The sequence below is a fragment of the Meles meles genome, chromosome 1 (assembly GCF_922984935.1).
Source record: "Meles meles chromosome 1, mMelMel3.1 paternal haplotype, whole genome shotgun sequence".
Taxonomy (NCBI): Eukaryota; Metazoa; Chordata; class Mammalia; order Carnivora; family Mustelidae; genus Meles; species Meles meles.
Genome location: NC_060066.1, coordinates 196,902,475 through 196,925,776, shown reverse-complemented (window position 1 = coordinate 196,925,776; position 23,302 = coordinate 196,902,475). Strand labels below are relative to the sequence as shown.

At 40.1% G+C, this 23,302-nt stretch overlaps 1 protein-coding gene across 3 annotated transcripts in view; it reads left to right on the top strand.

The window, feature by feature from the left end:
• WDTC1 (WD and tetratricopeptide repeats 1) overlaps window positions 1-23,302 on the top strand; it is a 68,181-nt gene that overhangs the window by 19,187 nt on the left and 25,692 nt on the right. For all 3 annotated transcript variants that reach the window (XM_046013539.1, XM_046013533.1, XM_046013549.1), the window contains exons 2-3: window positions 1,412-1,560; window positions 3,017-3,100. In XM_046013539.1, the coding sequence (XP_045869495.1) occupies window positions 1,513-1,560; window positions 3,017-3,100 (132 nt within the window). In that variant the 5' untranslated portion in view covers window positions 1,412-1,512. The remainder of the gene's footprint in view (window positions 1-1,411; window positions 1,561-3,016; window positions 3,101-23,302) is intronic.

Below are 23,302 nucleotides of genomic sequence, written 5' to 3'. Positions count from 1 at the left end.
TTGTATTTCCTTTTTTATTTATTTTCTTCAAGATTTTATTTATTTATTTGACAGACAGAGATCACAAGTAGGCAGAGAGGCAGGCAGAGAGAGAGGGGAAGCAGGCTCCCTGCCGAGCAGAGAGCCCAACTCGGGGCCCAAGACCCTGAGATCGTGACCTGAGCCAAAGGTAGAGGCCTAACCCACTGAGCCACCCAGGCACCCCTGTATTTCCTTTTTTAAACACAGTTTTGATAATAGTATTTATTTAAAAAGCATCATGTTATCATATAAACATTTGGTGTGATGTAAGCATTTTTCCTTCATAAGTAGCATATGGCTATGCATTGTTTAGCCATTACTCTATCATTGGAAATTTTGGTCCTATTAATTTTTTTGTTTTTATAAAATCTGTGATGGGGTACCTGATTGGTAGAACATGTGACTTTTGATCTCAGGGTCCTGAGTTTGAGCCCCACGTTGGACATGGAGCCTACTTAAAAGTAAAATAGGGGCACCTGGGTGGCTCAGTGGGTTAAAGCCTCTGCCTTCAGCTCAGGTCATGATCCTGGGGTCCTGGGATCGAGCCCCGCATCGGGCTCTCTGCTCAGCGGGAAGCCTGCTGCCTCCTCTCTCTCCGTCTGCCTCTCTGCCTCCTTGTGTCAAATAAATAAATAAAATCTTTAAAAAAATAAATAAAATAAAATAAAAACAAAATCTTTGATGAATAGGCTTGGGTATAGAACTTTTGTGTTTCTTGTATTTTGCATTTTCTAATGGTAAGTTATCATAAATGAAATTAGTAGGTTTTTCTAACCATCAGAGTTTATAACCAAGGAGTAAGTTGCTTCAAGAGGTGAGACTGGAAGCCTACCTACCAGGATATTGAAGAGGGATTTCTTTATCAGGTTGAATCTTAGACATGATCACCTTTACCTTTCCTGTCCACCTTTGATTTTGTCAATCTGTTAGAGGGTTTAGTGCTGTCTGTGATACTGATTTGGTTTTGGGGAGAGCCAAGACGAGGATCAAGGATTCAAAGTATAATTAAAAGACTGGTTGCCACAGATGCATACTGAGCAAGTGAAACTTAACATCTTTCTTGCTGCATGTCTTGTTCTTATTTTCAGGATATGCTCCCATCTTCCTTCATACTTCTATCCAACCCTCCATTTTCTGGTGAAGCATACATGACTTCTTCAGTGTTTGTTGCAGTACTTCCTGTGGTTCTGATTCATTGTTTCCCTTTCCTACCCTTTTTATCTTCCAAAGGTTCTTCAACACTGTGCTGCAGGGCCAACTCACCATGTTATAAATCATAGGCAATAGCCAGTTCACTAGGTAGGCTGTTGAACTGTTTCAGGGGATAGAACTAGGGCCCTGAAGCCACCCTGTTCCATCCCCTAAGGTTTGATGGGTTTTTTTTCCCCAGGTAATTAAATGTGTGTCTTGTGGACCTGGGCTTGGCTGGAATGCTCAAGGGTCCTGAAGATCCTTCTATAGCTTCCTGCTGTTGAATTCCATTAAGAGAAGATGGCAAAAGTCAACATAACTAGAGACCTCATCCGTAGGCAGATCAAGGTAAGCACCTTAGACCTTTGTACAAGAGCATGAGGTTCTTTCTTCCTAACAGATTCATTTTAACTGGGGAAGAAGCTGAGGTCTGAAGACCTTGACTTACCTGAAGTCACGTAGCTACTTAGTGGTGGACCCAGGACTAGTCTCTTGACTCCCATCTACTTTTGCCCACGAACATGGAATTCATGGAGACTCCTCTGTCCTAGTGTTTTGTACCTGGGCTGCTGAAATTAATGAAAACTGGTGAGGGAAGGGAGCCATCTGTGTGTTGTGCATGTGCATACACAACTGTGTGTGCATTTGTAGGTTTATGTGGGGGTGCTACAGCAGGAGAAAATATGGCATCTTCATGTTGTTCTAGCTGCTGAGTTGTGCACGTAACAGAACCTGGAAGAGTCTTAGTCCTAGTTCAGCTTAAACTCGTTCTTCTTTTCTTTAAGGGTTTCCTGCACCTGACCTATGCAGTTGGTACATTCTGTGAGATGAATGAATGACCAGGCAGTCAAGTTCATTTGGCAGGGTAGCCCAGGCTTTGTCAGGAGCACAGGGATTGATTGACTGATTGATTTTTTTTTTTTTTTTTTTTTTTTTTTTTAAGGACCACAGGGATTTAATGGAAGAGTTTCCACCAAGGCACGATGTGCTTCTGTAGTAAGAACCCCAAGCTGGGGTCAGGAGCTTAAGACCCTAATTACTTATAAGACTTGAGTCATTTTACTTCCTTTTGTTTTCTGTTGTTAAATGATAATAATGTCTGCCTTTAGACAGATCATAGAGAATGAAATCTGAAAGTTCTTTGAAAGTTCTTTGAAAAGGTTAAGTGCTAAAAATTTTTTTAATTGAAAATCTTCTAAAAATCAGTGGCACGCAGCATAAGCTGTGATCATCATCTAAAAGGATTGAGTGTATGCCTCTACATGAGCTGTGTACTTGGTGCACATCAATCTGTTTCATGTGTTTTTTTCCCTGCATCCCTGAATCCTTTGGGGGCTTTGTCCATTTGTGGGTTTTTTTGTAATTTCATTGGACTGGATGGCCCTTAAGGGCAAGGACCATTTCCTAGAGGCACAGAATCAGAATTGGAGGGATGATGAAGTTACTTTTTTTCCTATGAATATACCCCACAATATGTGTCCTAAAGATGGTGCCCACCCACTCCATCCTAACAATGCAAACTCCCTATTTGTTGTTTTCAGTTTTTTTCATTTTTTCTTTTCCTCCTCCTCCTCCTCCTCCTTCTTTTTTTGTAACCCAACAGCACAACTTTGTGCTTAATTTTATACTCTTTTATTATTATTCTCTAACCCTTACCCAAGTATAGTGCAGACTCCTGCAGGCCAATTTCTTGTTACTTTTGTAGATCCTATGGTGCCCAGCACAGTGCTGGGTACATAATAGGTACATGGGAAATCATGTTGGATTAAATTAATGAAACTGTGAGTTTGTATCTGTCCCCCAGGAGCGGGGTGCCCTGAGCTTTGAGCGGCACTACCATGTCACTGACCCCTTTATCAGGCGGCTCGGCCTGGAAGCAGAGCTACAGGTAAGAAATCCAGTTTGCATACTAGATGCAGATGGCTGGGTCTCCATTTTCTGTCTGTAGAGAGAACTCTGCATTATTCAAGGCATAAAAAAGTTTTTCTCTGCAGGTCACACCTGATGGTTACCTCTCCTTTCCAACAGTTTTATTAGGCAGGTGAATCAAGGTTAGTGATTGGTATGGTCATGCAGAAGTTGTTCTTGGTCATATATTACTTGCTGTGTGCTTGGAAAAAAGATTGCTGAAATGTGTGTCACTGTTTTTACTATCGGCTTGGACAATAATTATTCTTACCTTTGCAAAGGAAGTTAGAATTTACACAGTGTTTTTACACACACACACACACACACACACACACACATACATGCTTTCTCATTTTAGCTTCAAAGTAATGTTGTGGGGCTAGAGGAATGGGTATTTAAAAAGAAAAAAAAGGTTTAGAAAGGTCAAGCACCTTGTCCAGTGTTGTCCTGACTAGTCCATGGAAAGCCAGGTCTTCAGTCCGGAAGTTCAGCTTTTTCATAATGTCCAACACAGAGACACTCTATAATGTTATGATGTTAGTTCCAGTCCCTTTCCTTCTTCCAGACCATGTTTTGAATCTGACTTTTAGATGTCCTATCCAACTTAGTGTTACCAGTGGGTTGAGTTGGAATTCTTTGCTGGGATGCCTGGGTGGTTCACTCAGTTAAGAGTCTGCCTTCAGCTCGGGTGATGATCCCAGGGTCCTGGGATCAAACCCTGCATCGGGCCACCCAGGTACCTCTAAATTTAGTTTTAAAACCTGTTTCCTGGGCGCCTGGGTGGCTTAGTCGTTAAGTGTCTGCCTTGGGCTCAGGACATGATCCCCGGGTCCTGGGATCGAGCCCCACATTGCACTCCCTGCTCAGCAGGAAGCCTGCTTCTCCCTCTCCTACTCCCCCTGCTTGTGTTCCGTCTCTTGCTGTGTCCCCCTCTGTCAAATAAATAAATAAAATCTTAAAAAAGAAATACGTACACGAATAAAAAAAAAAGAAAAAGAAAAAACAATGTGGAGCTCAATCCCAGGACCCTGGAAACATGACCTGAGCTGAAGGCAGAGGCTTTAATCCATTGAGCCACCCAGGCACCCCCTTCCAGTTTTTTAATATAAATTTTTTTTGCCTACAAAATGAGGCTCATATCATTTAAATAGTTTGATAAACTCTTTTATACTTTTATATCATGATTGCTTACATATTTCTAAAAATTCTTTGAAAACATAATTTTTAAGACATTTATTTTATCCTTTATTGTTTTGGAGTTTCGTTCCATATTTTCTTCAGAACATAACTCAAAATACGTCCTTCTGGTGCAGCTGGGGACAGGGCATGAAAGATTTTTACCTCCAAGGGAATATTTAGCAATGTGTAGAAACAATTTTGGTTGTCCAGATGGGAAGGGTACTGCTGGCATATAGTGGACAGGGGATAGGGATGCTGCTAGACCTCCTACAACACCCAGTACAGCAACAAAGAATGTGCAGCAAAGAATTATGCAGCCCAAATGCCAACAATGCCATGGTTGAGAAACCCTGCTCTGCTGGGTGCTGAGTGGACCGTGGTCACTGGCTGGCTGGGCTCACTCTTTCAGCCGTGCCTCCAGTCAACCCATATACTCTCCCATCTCTTCCTAGTTAAGTAACTTGGTCCAAAATAGACTTAGAAGCTTTTATAAACACAAAACAGGATCCCATCTATTGTTTCCCAAAGTTTGGGACTCAAATACAAAATTACATTAAGGTGAAATGTTTCAGTTTGCACTTCCCTAACCTACATAGTATGTACAGATTTCAATGTTTTTTTTTTTTAAAGGGAAAGAAATAAAAGTAACAAAAACTCTAGTTTAAATCCCAGCTTTGCCACTTATGAGACTTAGAAAGTGAGAGCAGATGGAAAGATGATGAAGAGAGAAAAATGGGTTTGGGAGAGTTTCAGCGTTGGGCATATTAAATTTGCAACCCTGTTGGGTAGCTTTATGGAGATGTCAAGTAGGTAGGCAATTGATGGTACTAATTGAGAGAGAGCTGTGGACTGGAGGGAGAAATCCGAAGACTCAACTCTAGGAGGGATAGAAACTAGGGCCCAAGACCTAGCTGTGGAGACACTCCAGCTTTTAGAAGTTGATTACAAGCTAAGAAGATAAAAAGTTACCCAAGAAAGTCATCAGTGAAATGGAAAGGAAGCAAAACCAGGAGAGTGTAAAGGCCACGTAATGAGAATATTTTAAGAAAGAAGGAGTGGTCACTTCTACTCAGTGCTTTTGAAAGGTTGGGTAAGATGAAGACAGAACAACACATGTGGTCTTTACTGGAGCAGTTTTACTGGAGTGGTGGGAATAGATGCTAGATCGGAGGGGTTGTGAGAGGGAATTGGAGGTAAAGGAGTGACAGCCATATTGTAGACAGCTTTCTTGTTTTCTGTTTCTTTAAAGAGAGATGGAAGTTTATCTATTTGTTTATTTAATACAAACTTTTCCCCTAGATGAGAGGAGGTAGGATATAATCAGTAAAAAGGGTAAACTATAAAAGATACCTTCTCTTGGCCATCTATGTCTACTATTTACCTTTCTTCAGCTCCCTTGTCCTCCTGTCTTTGAGTTGGCTTTAACCAATTGGGGGTGGGGGGCTCATTTCAGAAGATGGAAGAAGAATGACATCTTTTTTCTTTTCTTTTTTTTTTTTACTGAGATCACAAGTAGGCAGAGAGGCAGGCAGAGAGAGAGGAGGAAGCAGGCTCCCTGCTAAGCAGAGAGCCCGATGCGGGGCTCAATCCCAGGACCCTGGGATCATGACGTGAGCGGAAGGCAGAGGCTTTAACCCACTGAGCCACCCAGGCTCCCCGAATGACATCTTCTTTATTCTCTCGTTTCTTTCCTTCAAAGTCATTTTATTTTGTTACGGAGTTGTCTACACAACTCTTGAAAAAACTTTGTTTACAAAAGGAAGTGGAGAACTGGAGAAGTGGCTGGGTCTATGGGATCATGGGAGATTAGTAAGAATGGAAGAAATACGAGCATGTGATTATGTTGATGGCAGGGGAAGGTTTGCTGATGTAGTAGGTCAGAATAATTGAAGGAGCAAAGTGCTGGGGAAGGCTGGAGGCGATGGGATTCAAGAGTTCAAGCAGTTCAGGCCTCTGATAAAAGCAAAGACATTTCTATCATTGTTAAAGGGTCCAGTGGGTCTAGGATAGGAGAGAGGCATAGACTGGAATAAAAACTGAAGTGTCATTCATTGTCAGAGAGAGAGAGTCTATAGTAGCAGTTTTCAAAGTGTTGTCTGCAGACCCCTGGGAATCCCCATGAGTTTTTCAAGGAAGTCTGTGGTCAAAACTACTTTCATAGTAGTATTAAGACGCTGTTTGCAAAACAAAAATTAATTCATTTAAAATTTGCAAAAAATGGGGTGCCAGAGTGGCTCAGACGGTAAGCATCTGCCTTTGGCTCAGGTCATGATTTCAGGTTCCAGGGATCAAAACCCTGCTTTGGGCTCCCGGCTCATTGGAGAGTCTTCTTCTCTCTTTGCCCCTTCCCTGCTTCTGTTCTCTCTCTTTCTCTATCAAATAAGTATGCTCTTAAAAAATAAATAAATAAAATTTGAAAAAAAAAAAAAATGAGTGGAACTACTCTCACCTTAGCATGGATTAAGGCAAATAGCATCAATTGACTTATTAACACCATGCATTTGCATACGTTTTTTTTTTTTTTGCCAAAAAAAGCAGGTTTTACTTAAAATGTGCTTGATATGAAGCAATAAAAATTACTAGTTTTATTAAATCTCAACCCTTAAGTATCTCTTTAGTATTCTGTATTACGGGATGGGAAGTACCTGTAAAGTACTCCTGCAAACCCACTATGATGGTTGCCTGGAGGAAGAAGCACTTGCGCAGTTGTTCGAGTTGCAAGCCCCACTACTTTTCATGAAGCACCATCTGAAAGAACCAGACAAAAACTGTGGTTATTCAAATAAGAGTACTTGGCAGACATTTTCTTTTTTTTTTTTTTTTTTAATATTTTATTTATTTGACAGAGAGAGATCACAACTAGGCAGAGAGGCAGACAGAGAGAGAGGAGGAAGCAGGCTCCCTGCAGAGCAGAGAGCCCGATGTGGGGCTCGATCCCAGGACACTGGGATCATGACCTGAGCCGAAGGCAGAGGCTTAACCCGCTGAGCCACCCAGGCGCCCCATTGGCAGACATTTTCTTTAAAAAATGAATGAACTGAGCTGTCACTTTAAGTAAAACAACTGATAGTATTTGTTGCCAAGGATAAAACTTGAACTTCTAAGTCAAGAAAATAGAGAATATAGGAAAACTTTTATCTGTTGTGGTGAGCTTGATAACTTCTCAATACTTAAAAAGCTTTTTTGACGAGGTCTGTGGTGATAAAACGGATGTCAACAGTGTTGTATAATGAATGTTAACATTGAAGATCTTTAAATTCAGTGTTTTCAAAATGACCAGTGTTTGATGTAACACTGTGTAAAACATACATGTGTAATACACCTATACATAATACAAACATGTGTAAAACCCCTATACATAATACATGTGTAAAACACCTATGCATAATACAAACTAGACCAATGTGCTTTAACAATAAGAGGGTACCAATAGTTCCTTTCTGTGGTTTCAGATTCTGCATGTAACTTAAGAAACCATTACTTGTGGAGTTTTGGTGCAGTATCAAAGAAGGATATCTATAATTATAAGGCTATTAAAATACTCCTCCCTATTGCAACTACTTATCTTTGTGAGGCTGTATTTTCGTTATATACTTTAACCAAAATAACTTTGCAACAGAGAATACAAAAGTAGGTGTGAGACCAGTTACCTTCCATTAAGCTAGACATTATGCAAAGCCACTCTTTTTATTAAATTCTTTTGTCTTAGAAAATACATTTACGGGTGCCTGGGTAGCTCAGTGGGTTAAGCCTCTGCCTTCAGCTCAGGTCATAGTCTCAGGGTCCTGGGATGGAGGCCTACATCGGGCTTTCTGCTCAGCAGGAAGCCCACTTCTCCCTTTCTCTGCCTTCCTTTCTGCCTACCTGTGCCTACCTCTCTCTCTGTGTCAAATAAATAAATGAAATCTTTAAAAAAAGAAAATATATTTACTTTTCATTTAAAATGTGTTAGTTTACCATTTTTGTTATTTTCAAATGAAAATAATACAAAATATTTCCATTTTAATTTCTAATATGGTATAAATATCAATAAATATAACCCATATAAAAAAAGCTCTTTGGGATCCTCAGTAATTTTTTTTTTAAAGATTTTATTTATTTATTTATTTGACAGAGAGAGAGATCACAAGTAGGCAGAGAGGCAGGCAGAGAGAGAGGGGGAAGCAGGCTCCCCGCTGAGCAGAGAGCCCGACGCGGGGCTCGATCCCAGGACCCCGAGATCACAACCAGAGTCGAAGGCAGAGGCTCAATCCACTGGTCTTGAGACTAAGAGGTTTGAGAACCACTGCTCTATATAAGAGCGGTGAAACAGGATGACTGGGTAATGTCACTTGGGGACAAAGTAGAAAGAGAGAAGCAAGCTCAGGACCAGGAACCAAGGTGGTTCGAACATTTAGAGATTGCCTGTTACTGCTCTTCCTCTATCCACAGGAACCAGAAAGAATAGACATAGAGGTAGGAGAACATGGTTATCGGGGAAGCCAAGGAGGAGGTAAAGTTCAACGGTACTGAGTTTTAGGGTCTTATTTCCCTGTTTCCTAGTTTGAGGTTGGAGGAGATATCTTTTTGTGACTATCCCGCCTGACAAATAGTAATTAAGATACCATTATGAGTCACATGACCTTGGTTAGATAAGTCTAAACTTCAGCACCCATTTCTTCATCAGTAAAATAATATCCATATCCTGTTGTTAGGTTTGTGAGGAGGGATAAACAAGTTAATTTGTGTAAAGTACTTAGCAGGGTGCCTAGCAGATCGTAAAATTCATATAACACTCAAATATTAGCTAGTATTATTGCTGTTATTTGTAGAAAGCTCTTAAAAGTTTCCTAAGATGCCAATTTAATGGCATCTAACTTTTTTAAACACTTTACTGTCATTTCCTTTCCTTGTTTTATTTCCTACCCATTGTCACATATGGATTCTGTGTTAGTTAACAGCAGTTCATTTTTAGCATTAGGAAGAAGTGATTATTTGGGGCTGGAGGTGAGATAAAAGAGGTAAAATCAACAGTAAAAGCTCCTGCCTTTTTGTGGTTATTGATAATAATATTCTTTATTATCTGGGGAAGATTTTTTTCCTGGATCTCCTAATTTACTACTTTGTATGCTTTTGAAAAACTCAAAAGGATAACTTAAAGAGAACTCCTAGGACAGAGCGCTGAACATTTTTAATTTTCTTATTAGAGTTCACTTTTTCTTTTTTTTTAAGATTTTATCTATTTATTTGACAGACAGAGATCACAAGTAGGCAGAGAGGCAGGCAGAGAGGAAGGGAAGCAGGCTCCCTGCTGAACAGAGAGCCTGATGCTATGCAGGGCTTGAGATACCAGGACCCCGGGATCATGACCTGAGCTGAAGGCATCAGCGGCTTTAACCCACTGAGCCACCCAGGTGCCCCTAGAGTTTGCTTTTTTAATCTTATTCCCATACCACTTCTCTACCTTCCAGGTTAATAATCCTTCCCTGTTTTTACTTTCTGACTTTCTAGTTTGCATTTTGAGTTTAACCAGTCTGGTATTTTGTTACTTTTCCTGTATATGTAGAATTTATACCCAAAGAGATGCCTATTTAAAAGGCATCCAAGTTAACATTGATAACTTTATTTCTTGGATATTCTTTTCATTGCATTCATCCTGCAGGTTCTGTAAGCTTCTGAAAAATCTATTTTGCAAAGCTGATTTTCTTTATTTTTCATACTTTTTTTCCTGAATGTTGTTTTCTTTTTTTTTTTTTTTTTAGATTTTATTTATTTATTTGACAGAGAGGCAGGCAGAGAGAGAGAGAGGGAAGCAGGCTCCCTGCTGAGCAGAGAGCCCGATGCGGGACTCGATCCCAGGACCGCGAGATCATGACCTGAGCCGAAGGCAGCGGCTTAACCCACTGAGCCACCCAGGCGCCCCTGAATGTTGTTTTCTAAGACTGGTTTCCATCCATTTTACCTGAATTAATTTTGTTCCAATTCTTTCTTCCTAAGGAAGATCTGAATCAAGAAGTACATCGATCTGTTGCATTCATCTCTCTTTTATATTAGGAAATTGTCCTTAATATTCTCAGATCTTGGCACTTAAAAATGTTTAAACTAAATCATGATCTAAAACTGCTCATTGTACTGTAATAAAAAATCAGAGTACTTACTTAGCACAGTACTTAGCATTAGCATCTCTTCTTTGGCCTGGTGGTTTGGATGGATGACATGAATGATGCTTCTTAAACATTTTTTCCTTCAATCCAGCATCGGACTATTAGGTCCTTCCCTTTTTTATTTACTTATTTTTGATTAGGTAAACATTCATATAGTTGTAATTTTAAAAGTTTAAAAGATCGTCTCCTTCCCATTCTTTCCTAGCCACCTAATTTACTTCCCTGGAATCAACTAGTCGTTTTAGTATCATTCCAGAGGAATTTTATGCATTCCTACCCTTTCTCACAAATGTTAGCATAACATATTTACTGCTTTGTACCTTAAGTTTTTTAATTTAAAAATGTTTTATGATTTTAGTATATCAGTACATAAAGATATTTCTGATTTCTAATTCTTTCATGGCTTCAGAGTAATTCATTTAAACTGTTCCTGTTGGCAGACATGTAGATTACCTACAGTCTTTTGTACATACATTATTGCTTGCAATATCACTGGCACATATTGGTGTCTATAGGATAAAAACCTATGAATGGAATTAGAGGGTACACACATCTGTGATTTTTGGATAATTATTATCAAAATTACCTTTCATGGGCACCTGGGTGCTTCACATAGTTAAGCATCTGCCTTGGGCTTAGGTCATGATCCCAGCGTCCTGGGATTGAGCCCCTCAGTGAGCCTGCTTCTCCTTCTCCCTTTGCCCTACCCCTGCTTGTGTTCCCTCTCTTTGTTAAATAAAATCTTAAAAAACAAAATTACCTTTCATGGAGTTTGTACTAAATTGTACATCTTTTACATTCCTTCATTCTTAGAGCACTGCTCAATAAGTGTTCTCTCCCCAACCCAAGTCTCTATTCCTCTATGTGTCCCCCATTATTCTGAGAAATTTCACAAATGAGTGAAACTTGATGGGCTGGAGAAATCACAGCTTAGTTTCCTAAAAGAAATGTAGTCCACATGGATGCCTGAGAGCTTGATGAGAGGAGCTAGATTTGGGGATTGGTAGGGAGAGAAAAAGTGCTAGGTTGAGGGAAGAGCATATGAGTGATGCAAGAGAGAGTAGAGGGTGCTCTTCAGGAGAACAGGTGGTCACAAAATACAAGTGGGAGAAGGATGACAGATGAGGTTGGTGAGATGAGTGTGGGTGAAATGCTCCTAATAAGACATTGTAAACTATGTTGAAGACCATGGACTTTATCCTAAGGTCAGTGGAGACCCATTGAATGGTTTTTATAATAGGAGCAAATGATCAGAATTAAGCTTTAAAATTATCTTGGCAAAAAAACAAAAATTATCTTGGCTTCAAAATGAAGATTGCACAGGTTTAAATATAGCCAGACTAGAGGCTCCTGGGTGGCTCAGTTGATTAAGCGTCTGATTCTTGGTTTCTGCTCAGGTCCTATACTCATGGGCTGGGGGATTGATCTCATGGGGTCCATCACAGTGCTTTCTCCTCTCCCTCTATCCTTCCCTCTGCTCATGCACTCTTTCTCTCTCAAATAAATCCACCTTTAAACGTAATAACAATTAATAAGTAAATATAGCCAGACCAGTTTAAGGGACTGTGGTTGTGATTCAGGAAGAGGTGATAGATAACCTGACCCTAGATAATGGTAATTTGGATAGAGAGAAGTCAGTGAATTTGAAAAACATTTCAGAGCTAGAATAAACAGAATTCTTGGTGACTTGATATGAAAAGTTAGGAAAGAGGAGTCAAGGGTGAAGGTCAAGTTTCTGACTTGACTGGCAGAGTAAATGATAGTATCATTCACTAGGTCAGGGAAGCACTGGAAAAGGAGTAGGTTTGAGGGGAAGATCACAAGCTCAGTATGGATGTTCTGGAGCTGTATGTTGTACATTATCTAGTGCTTTCTGGATAGGTATTTGGAATACTTGACTCTGAGCTTAAGAGACAGGTACACTTTGGAGATGTTGATATGAGAGCCTGGAACATCATAGAGGTTGGAACAATGGAAGAGTTGTAATCACCTTTGGGGAATATGCAGAGTGGGAGGAAAGCCTTGGATAGAGACATAAAGAAGACCAACATAAGGGCCATGTGAACAAAGAAGAATATGCAAAGGGTACCAAGAAAGAGTAACTAGAGGAGTAGAAAGGAAAACAGAGAGAGATGGTGATGTCGCAGAACCCAGAAGAAGAAAGTTGTATTGAGGTGGAAATATCAAATACTGCCAGGGTCCAAGTAGGATAAGGATTAAGAAATGTCCATTGATTTAGGGCAAGGAAGCTACAGTAGTAACCTTGGCAAGAGCCATTTTTGTGGTGTGTGGTATAGATAATAGAAGTGGATTGAGGAATTACTGGGAAGTAAGGAAGTGAAAATACTGAGTATAGGCTACTCTTTCGGTCTGGCTACAAAGGGGGATAGAAATGGAAGGCCATAGCTAGGTGCGGATTTGGCATCAAGGAAGTACTTTTCTAGATTAGAGGAACTTGTGCTTGTTTAATTCCAAGGGGAAGGAATTAGTGGAGAAAGGGAAAGTTAAAGATACAGGAGAACTAAAGTATCATTCAGGGTTGGGGTTTGTCAAATGAATGTTGCAAGAGAATGATTTTAGTAATGAATCATGGATTCTTAGGGGAATAGGAAGGGAAATAAAGACATGATGCAGCATGTAAAGAGAATAAAGGGGTTGGCTGGGCTTGGAGGATTTTTTGAGGATGAAGAATCAGTGAGGCATGACTTGAGATAATATTTATGTATATATACACACACACTCTTTTCACTTGCCAGTGTATCTTGGAAACCACCTGTATCAGTGCATAGAGTTCTTCTTCATAGCTGCATAATATTGTATTATGTAGATGAGCCAAGATTTATTCAGTGAATATCCCCTGTATGGACTCTTAGGGTTGTTTATAATAGTTACAACTACAACAATACCATGACGACTAACCTTACATATAAGTATTTTAGTATTGCTGGAGGTGTATCTTTAGGGTAAAAACCTAGAAGTGGAAGTGCCGACCAAAGAGTAAATGCATATATGATTTTGTTAGACATTGCCAAATTTTCCTTCATGGGAGTTGCACTATTTTGTTTTCCCAGTTGTAATGCAGGAGAGTGCCTGCTTCTCCACAACTCAACAATAGACTGTGTGGTTAAGCTTTGGAATTTTTTACCATTCTAACAGGTGAAAAATTGTATCTCGATGTAGTTTTAAGTTATATTTCTCTTATATGTGAAATTGAATATCTATTCCTTATGTTTAAAGGCTATTTTAATATAATTTTGCTGATTTTGGTATAAGAATTTATATAGGTACCTGCATATTTTTGCAAACACAAGCATAGAATGGTTAAGCAGAAACTAATGAAATGGGTTACCCTCTAGTGGATGGAAGATATAGGGGTGAAGAGGTAGAAAAAAGGGCGTAACCTTTTTCTGGAACTTTTTTAGAATTTTTTTTTTTAAGATTTTATTTATTCATTTGACAGAGAGAGATCATAAGTAGGCAGAGAGGCAGGCAGAGAGAGAGGAGGAAGCAGGCTTCCCATGGAGCAGACAGCCCAATATGGGGCTCGATCCCAGGACCTTGAGATCATGACCCAAGGTGAAGGCAGAGGCTTTAACCCACTGAGCCACCCAGGCGCCCCTTTTTGAGAGTTTTTACTTTTAGAACCATGTTGAGGTTCGCGCATTCAAAAAGTAAATAAAAACGATGGGGAGAGCGATGCCAACTAACCCAAGTAATTTTTTTTTAAGATTTTATTTATTTATTTGACAGAGATCACAAGTAGGCAGAGAGACAGGCAGAGAAAGAGTGGGGGTGGGAGTGAGGAAGCAGGCTCCCCGCCGAGCAGAGAGCCCGATATGGGGCTCAATCCCAGGACCCCGGGACCACAACCCGAGCTGAAGGCAGAGGCTCCAACCCGCTGAGCCACCCAGGTGCCCCGTCAAGTAATTTTTTAACACAGTAGTTTGACTATATATATTCTTCGAGTCTGTGTATTCTAAAGATAAACTTCAGGGGTGCCCTGGGGGGCTCAGTCAGTCTGCCTGTGGCTCAGGTGATGATCTTAGGGTCCTGGGATCAAGTCTGGCTCCCTGCTTAGTGGGGGGCCTTCTTTTCCCTCTCCCTCTGCTATTCTCCTCTTCTTATGCTTTCTCTCTCTCTCTCTCTTTCAAATAAATAGATAAAATCTTCTATGTGTATATAAAGAACTGGTGTATTGGCAGCAACTGAGTAAGAGAGGCAGAAAAGAAGTTGATATTGCAGGATTTAAATTTAATATTAATTAGGATTAAATCTATGATGTTTTGGTATATATTTTCCATGGACATCTTTGCTCAGCATTCCACATCCCGCTTTAGTTACATGTGCTAGCTCATCTTGTCTCAGTGAGTTTTAATGTCAGAACCAGACAGGAGCCAAATATTCTTGGATTCCAGTTTGTAGCCTGCAGTCCTCACTTTTGGGGGAGGCACTTTCATTTTTGGTTGCATCACCAGGATCTTCCAAGGACACTTTTAAGTTTTGTCCACACTTTGATCCATTCTATTTCTTTCACTTGTGGGATTTCTTGGCACAATGTTCCACGCATGGTAGAGAGAGGGAGAGGAAAGGAATCTCACTTCACAAATAGGGAGAATAAAATTGAGCATTTCCAAGGTCACATAAGTGATAAAAATAAGATTAATAAGATTCTGTCAGGCCTGTCTGGCCCCGTAGTTTATAATTCTTTCTACTTCAACCATGTGTCTACTTTTTAGAAAGGGTTTATCAGCACCTGGTTGGTTCAGTCAGTAAAGCATGTGGTTCTTGATCTCTGCATTGTGAGGTCAAGCCCCACACTGAGTGTAGAGCTTACTTTAATCAATGAATTTGTTAGTTAGTTTGTTCATTGATTAACAAATAGTTCTTGGCGTGGTGGATTCATTCTCTTGCTGTACTAGTTTTCTTAATATTTTCCATATAAGTTGCAAAATTACGTATCTCACCTTCACAATCTGGCTTGATTGCTTTTTTGTTTCTGTTTTGTTTTGTACATAATTTGAGCATAAATTCACTAGAAGCAAGTAATATCAAACTAGATTGGTTTTCTTTTTGAATATGGTTAGTAGACCAGGAAAGTTTTAGAATATAACCTTACTCTAATAAAGACTTGTCAGAGTGGTTTTTTAAATAATATCCTTATAGAGAAGTAAATTATATACAAAGTTTATTAAATAGTCACCCACAAAGAAAAAGGTGGACCTGACTTTTTTTTTAAAGATTTTATTTATTTATTTGACGGAGATCACAGGTAGGCACAGAGGCAGGCAGAGATAGAGGAAGGGAAACAGACTCCCTGCTGAGCAGAGAGCCCGATGCGGGGCTTGATCCCAGGGTCCTGGGATCATGACCCGAGCCGAAGGCAGAGGCTTTAACCCACTAAGCCAGCCAGGTGCCCCAAGACCTGACTTTGGAAGAGATTTCAAGGAATATCCTTTAGATCAGGGTTCAGCAAAGTATGGTCTGCGGGCCAAATCCCACCTGCCACCAGTTTGTTAGCTTGTTTTTAGTTTCTTTATTTTATTCAAGTGTATAATTCAGTGTAGTTTTTAGTATAGTCACAAAATTGTGCAGCTATCACCACTGTCTAATTCTAGACATTTTTATTGTCCCCAAAGGAAACACTTTACCCATGTTAGTAGTTACTCCCTATCTCTGGCAGCCACTAGTCTACTTTTTGTCTCTGTGGATTTTCCTATTCTAGACATCTCATAAAAATGGAATCATATAATACATGGCTTTTTTGTATCTGGCTTCTTTTACTTAGCATGATGTCTTCAAGATTCATCCATGTTGTAGCATGAATCAGTCCTTCATTCCTTTTTATAGCCAAATAGCATTCTGTTGTATGGATATACCACATTTTGTTTATCCATTCGTTGTGTGGACGTTTGGTTGTTTCCATCTTTTAACTATGAATAATGCTGCTGTGAACATTGTGTACAAGCTTTTGTGTGGTCATACATGTTCAGTTCCCTTAGGCATATACCTAAGGGTGGAATTGCTGGATCATATGTTTTTTGTTTGTTTTTATGTTCAGTTTTTTGAGGAACTGCCAAACTATTTTTCAAAAGTGACAGCACCATTTTATTTTCCCAGGAAAAATGTATGACAGTTTTAGTTTCTCCATATCCTCACATGCATGATTTTAAATGGTTTTCTCCCATTTTGTGGATTGTCTTTTCACTTACTTGATAGCACCTTTGACACAGAAGTTTTTATTTTTAATGAAGCCCAAGTTATTTGTTTCCATTTATCACTTGTGCTTTTGGTGTCATGTTTAAGAAACTATTAATCATCTACCACCTCACACCAGTCAGAATGGCTAAAATTAACAAGTCAGGAAATGACAGATGCTGGTTAGGATGCGGAGAAAGGGGAACCCTCCTACACTGTTCGTGGGAATGCAAGCTGGTGCAGTCATTCTGGAAAACAGTATGGAGGTTCCTCAAAAAGTTGAAAATAGAGCTACTCTAAGACCCAGCAATCACACTACTGGGTATTTACCCTAAAGATACAAATGTAGTGATCCGAAGGGGCATGTGCACCCAAATGTTTATAGCAGCAATGTCCACAGTAGCCAAACTATGGAAAGAACCTAGATGTCCATCAACAGATGAGTGGATAAAGAAGATGTGGCATGCATATATATATATATATATATATATATATATATATATATATATAATGGAATACTATGCAGCCATCAAAAGAAATGAAATCTTCCCATTTGTGATGACGTGGATGGAACTAGAGGGTATTATGCTGAGCAAAATAAGTCAGTCAGAGAAAGACAATTATCCTATGATCTCCCTGATACGAGGAATTTGAGAGGCAGGGCAGGGGCTTGGGAGGTAGGGAATGAAAAAATGAAACAAGATGGGATCGGGAGGGAGACAAACCATAAGAGACCCTTAATCTCACAAAACAAACTGAGGGTCACTGTGGGGAGAGGGAGGGAGAAGGTGATTGGTTATGGACATTGGGGAGGGTATGTGCTATGGTGAGTGCTGTGAAATGTGTAAGCCTGATGATTTACAGACTTATACCCCTGGGGCAAATAATACATTATATGTTAATAAAAGTAATTAAAAAAAAAAAGAAACCATTAACCATCAATTGTAGCCACACTACCAAAAAAAAAGAAGGAGGGTGACAAAAAAACTTTTGCCTAATCCAAGGTCACAAAGATTTATACCCATGTTTCCTTCTAAGAGTTTTATACTTTTTAGATCTTTTTTTTTTTTAAAGATTTTATTTATTTATTTGACAGAGAGAGATCACAAGTAGACAGAGAGGCAGGCAGAGAGAGAGAGAGGGAAGCAGGCTCGCTGCTGAGCAGAGAGCCCGATGTGGGACTCGTTCCCAGGACCCTGAGATCATGACCTGAGCGGAAGGCAGCGGCTTAACCCACTGAGCCACCCAGGCGCCCTACTTTTTAGATCTTATATGTAGGTCCTTGATCCACTGTGGGGCTCAGTCGCGGGACCCTGGGATCATGACCTGAGCCAAAGGCAGATGCTAACCCGCTGAGCCACCAGGTGCCCCTTGAGCATCTTTTCATGTTCTTATTGGCCATTGTATATTTCATATGGAGAAATATTTATTTAGATCCTTTATCCTTTTTTTTTTTTTTTTTTAAGTAGGCTCCATGTGCATTGTGGAGCCCAGTGCAGAGCCTGAACTCCACCCTGACATCGAGACCTGAGCTGTGACCAAGAATCAGATGCTTAACCAACTGAGCCACTCCGGCACCCCTTCTTTAACCTTTTTTTTTTTTTTTAAAGATTTTATTTATTTATTTGACAGAGACACTGTGAGAGAGGGAACAGAAGCAGGGGGAGTGGGAGAGAGAGAAGCAGGCTTCCCTGAGCAGAGAGCCTGATGTAGGGCTCGATCCCAGGATCCTGAGATCATGACCTGAGCCGAAGGCAGAGGCTTAACCCACTGAGCCACCCATGTGCTCCTCTCTTTAACCATTTTTTAATTGAGTTTTTTGTCTTTTTATTGTTGAGCTGTAAAAATTCTTTATACGTCCTGGATACTAGACCCTTATCATGTATATGATTTATATGTTTAAGAAACCATTAATCATCAGTTATAGCCCCACCACTAAAAAAAGAGGGGGCAGAAACCATTGCTTAATCCAAGGTCACAAAAATTTATACCCAGGTTTCTTTCTAAGTTTCATATTTTTAGATCTTATATGTAGTTCCTTGATCCATTTTGCATTATTTTTTGTATATGATGTGATGTAGGGGTCCAACTTCATTCTTTCACATGTGGATATGCAAGCCAGTGTCCTCAAAGATCCTTTAAGCTTGTTCCTAAAGCCGGATATTCCTGTCTTTTCCTAGGTTTTTTGGTATATCTCTCCTTCACTATGGTAGAACTTTGACTTATGTTGCCATGGACATGGACCTGTTTTTGTGTATCCTTCTGTTCCTTTTTTTCCCAGTACTTTGTATATAAGGGGTATTAAATAAATGAATTATTTTCTGTTTGGTCATAGCTTAAGGTAGCAATTTAATAGCTGCAGAAAATAACCCTTTTGGAAAAGTAAGTAAATAGGAAGGAATCCAGTTGTTCAAGGTGTGTATCCTTTCTGAGTATCCTAGCCATGTCGGAGGGGTCTTTAAGAGCAGGATCTGGAAGATAACATACAGATATACCAGGTATATCAGAGAGTATACGTGAGGACTAGTTCCAGGGATGGGGGCAGTGTTTACCAAGTGTGCTTGCATATATTATTACATTACAGCATTTGATCTTCACAATGATCTTGTCAAGTTTACATTATCATCATCTCCATTTCTAAATGAAAAATGAGGTTTGGAGAATCTTTGTTTATGTTTTTTGGGGTTTTTTTTTGTTGTTGTTGTTGTTAAATTTTTAAAAGATTATTTATTTATTTGACAAAGATCACAAGTAGGCAGAGAGAGAGAGAGGAGGAAGCAGGCTCCCTGCCAAGCAGAGAGCCCAATGCGGGGCTCGATCCCAGGACCCTGGGATCATGATGTGAGCCGAAGGCAGAGGCTTTAACCCACTGAGCCACCCAGGGGCCCCAGTTTGTTTGTTTTTTTTTTTTAATTTTATTTATTTGTCAGAGAGAGAGCAGAAAGAAGCAGGGGGAGTGGCAGGCAGAGGGAGAAGCAAGTTCCCCGATGAGCAATGAGCCCAATGCCGGACTCAGCCCCAGGACTCTGGGATCGTGGCCTGAGCCAAAGGCAGATGCTTCACCCAGTGAGCCACCCAGGCATCCCAGTTTTGGGAATCTTAAGTGACTACTCACAGAAGTGGCCAAGCCAGAGTTGAACCCTGACATCTCTTTTTACTGTACAATTCTGATTGTCACTAACCAGCCTAGGCTTGCTGCTTGTAAAAAATAAATTAAGACAAAAGGCTCTCTAGACCCTTTGGTTATACCAGGATACACACTGATTTGTAGACTTCCTAGCTCTTTGCTTCTCTTCTTTTTTTCTTACTCCCTTATAAAATGGTTCCTATATTTTTCCCTCTAGAAATGAATGACTTTTATTATTTTTCCCCTGTGGATCCCATATTTTAATAGATTGCTGTCTACTAACTTGTACTTATTTATTTTCAAAGATTTTATTTATTGATTGATTTGAGAGAGAGGAGAGAGAATGCACACACAAATGGGGGAAGAGGGAGGGAGACAAGCAGACTCCATGCTGAGTGTGGAGCTTGACATGGGACTCAGTATCATGACCCTGAAATCATGACCTGAGTCAAAATGAAGAGTCAGATGCTTAATTGACTGAGCCACCCAGGCGCCCCTACTGACTTGCATTTATTAATAATGTTTCCGATTCTAATAGTTTTCCACACCATTACTGCTTATCAGGCTCTTGAGTAGCACAGGTGATACTTAGCATTACAGCACAGATTTTATAGGGGTCTCTGGGGGGGCTAAGTAAGTTGAGTGTCTGACTCTTAGTTTCAGCTCAGGTCATGATCTTATAGTCATGACATTGAGCCCCACATCCCACCGCATGCTCAGCAGGGAGTCCACTGGGACTTTCTCCCAAGAGAGAATTTCTCTCTTGGGAGAATCTCTCACCCTATACACCCCTCCTCCCCCGCCTCAGTTAATAAATAAATCTTTAAAAAAGACACACGGGGGGCACCTGGGTGGCTCAGTGGGTTAAGCCTCTGCCTTCAGCTCAGGTCATGATCTCAGGGTCCTGGGATCGAGCCCTGCATCGGGCTCTTTGCTCGGCAGGGAGCCTGCTTCCCCCCTTCTCTCCCTGCCTGCCTCTCTGCCTACTTGTGATCTGTCAAAAAAATAAATAAATCTTAAAAAAAAAAAAAAAGACACAGGGATTTTATGTATTTCCAGTCAAATGCCAAAACACACACACACACACACACACACACACACACAAAAACAAAGCCATGACATTAGTCCTAGTCTGGGCTGACCAGTCACCTATAAATGTCCTTTCCCACTAGAATTTTAAAATACATCAACTTGGGACACCTGGGTGACCCAGTCAGTTAGGTGTCTCCCTTCAGCTCAGGTCATGAGTCCCAGGGTCCTGGGATCAATTCCTGAGTTGGGCTCCTTGCTCAGCAGGGAGCCTGCTTCTCCCTCTGCCTGCTGCTCCCCCTGCTTGTGCTGTCCCCCCCTTTTCTGTCAAATAAATAAAATCTTTTTTAAAAGTACATCAACTCACCAAATTTGCAACTAAACTTATATGTACAACACTAAGGTAGAGGTAGATATGGTTTAACCTTTGGAGGAATATTCCTTAGCCATTTGAAGTGATGCGTATGCGATTATAATAACGTAGGCAAAGGCTAATGTTGCATGTTTAGAGAAAAGAAGAAAACAAAACCTCATCAGTTCTGTGAGGACAGATGTGTCTGTCTGACTCAGTCATGTCTCTCTGAGCCCACACAATACTTGCAGGCACATAGCATTTAAGTTTTAGGAGAGACAGCTCAGAATTTAAAAAGGCAATCTGACATCATGGTTAACAGCCAAGTTCAGAATCTGTCAGACATGGGTTCATAATCTGGCTATACTATTTACACAGTATGCGGCTGCACTATTTATACAATTTCCTCATCAGAAAAATGAAAATAGTGATCCTTCCATCATAAGACAATTGTAAAGATTAACTAAAAGCATATATATGGGCGCCTTGTGGCTCAGTCAGTTAAGCATCTGCCTTTGGCTTGGGTCATGATCCCAGGGTCCTGGCTTTGAGCCCCATGTTGGGCTCTCTGCTCAGCGGGGAGCCTGCTTTTTCCTCTCGCTCTCTCTCTGCGCACCCCCCCCCCCCACTGCTTATGCTGTCTCTCAAAGAAATATATAAAAATCTTTTAAAAATAAATAAAAATAGAAGTGTGTATGAAGGGCACAGTAGTGTGCCTGGTACATGGTGAGATAGTGCCCAGTATATATCAACTGTTACTATTGCTATTATTATTATTACCTTTTTTCTCTCTTTATTGAGGTATGATTTATACAAAAATACAGTGCAGAGGTCTAAAGTATTGAGTTAGGTGAGTTTTGACACTTGTATAACTACTGTCTGCAACAAATTGGAAAGTACTTCCATCACCATAGAAAGTTCTCGTGGTGCCCTTTCCAGTCAACCCTCCTGCCTCAGAGCAATGACTTTTTGGCTTTTGTCTCCAAAGATTAGTTTTGCCTGTTTTTTACTTAATGTAAATGGAATTTGATAGTATATTTTTGTGTGTGTTTGGCTTCTCTTGCTTAGCATCATGTTTTTTGAGTTTCATTCATATTGTTACATGTATTTATAGTCCATTCCTTTTCATTGCTGCATATCCACTATGTGGATAGACTTATTTTATTTATCCCTTTTCCATGGATGACCCTTTAGATTAATTCCAGTTTGGAGCTTTTATCTTTTTTTTTTTCTAAGATTTTATTTTTGAGTACTTTCTATACCCAGCGTGGGTCTCCACCTCACAAACCCAAGATCAAGAATCACACACTTCTACCAACTGAGCCAGGTGGGTGCTCCTGGAGCTTTTAAAATAAAGCATCTGTAGATATTTTTATGTCAGTCCTTTTTTTTTTTTTAAGATTTTTATTTATTTATTTGACAGACAGAGATCACAAGTAGGCAGAGAGACAGGCAAGGAGTTGGGGAAGCAGGCTCCCTGCCGAGCAGAGAGCCCAATGCGGGGATTGATCCCAGAACTCTGAGACCATGACCTGAGCTGAAGGCAGAGGCTTTAACCCACTGAGCGAGCCATCCAGGTGCCCTTATGTCAATAAGACAAATGTCTTAATTTCTTTTAAGTAATTACCTAGGAATGGAATTTCTGGGTCATAGGGTAGATGTAAGCTTAACTTTACATGAAATTGCCAAACAGTCTTTAAGTTGATGGTAGCAGTGAGATCTCTTTTTAAATGGACAGTAATAATCATGACATCTGAGGTATCCAGCATAGCCAGAGAAATAACTTTAGAGTTATATTGACCTGGGTTCCCAGCTGGACTTTGATGTTTATCATTTGTGCAACCCCAGGTAAATTATTTCGTATCTCTGAGACTTAGTCTTACCTGTGGAAAGGGAGTGATAATGAGATCATGTATAGTAATAGTTGTGTTCTACATACTAGAAGCATATGAAGGTGGGGACTGTAGTGCAGGCTATAAGCCCCCTATAAGGAGTATGTGGTCTGTAAAGAATGTAAAAGCAGTAATAAAACCCACTGTAAATCCATTTGCTTTTTATCATCATTGTGCACCTACAATTCTGAGCAGTGTTAGGATTAAATACTTCTTCCTGCCTCCTCCTCCTCCCATATATCACACCATCCAGCAAATTATAGGG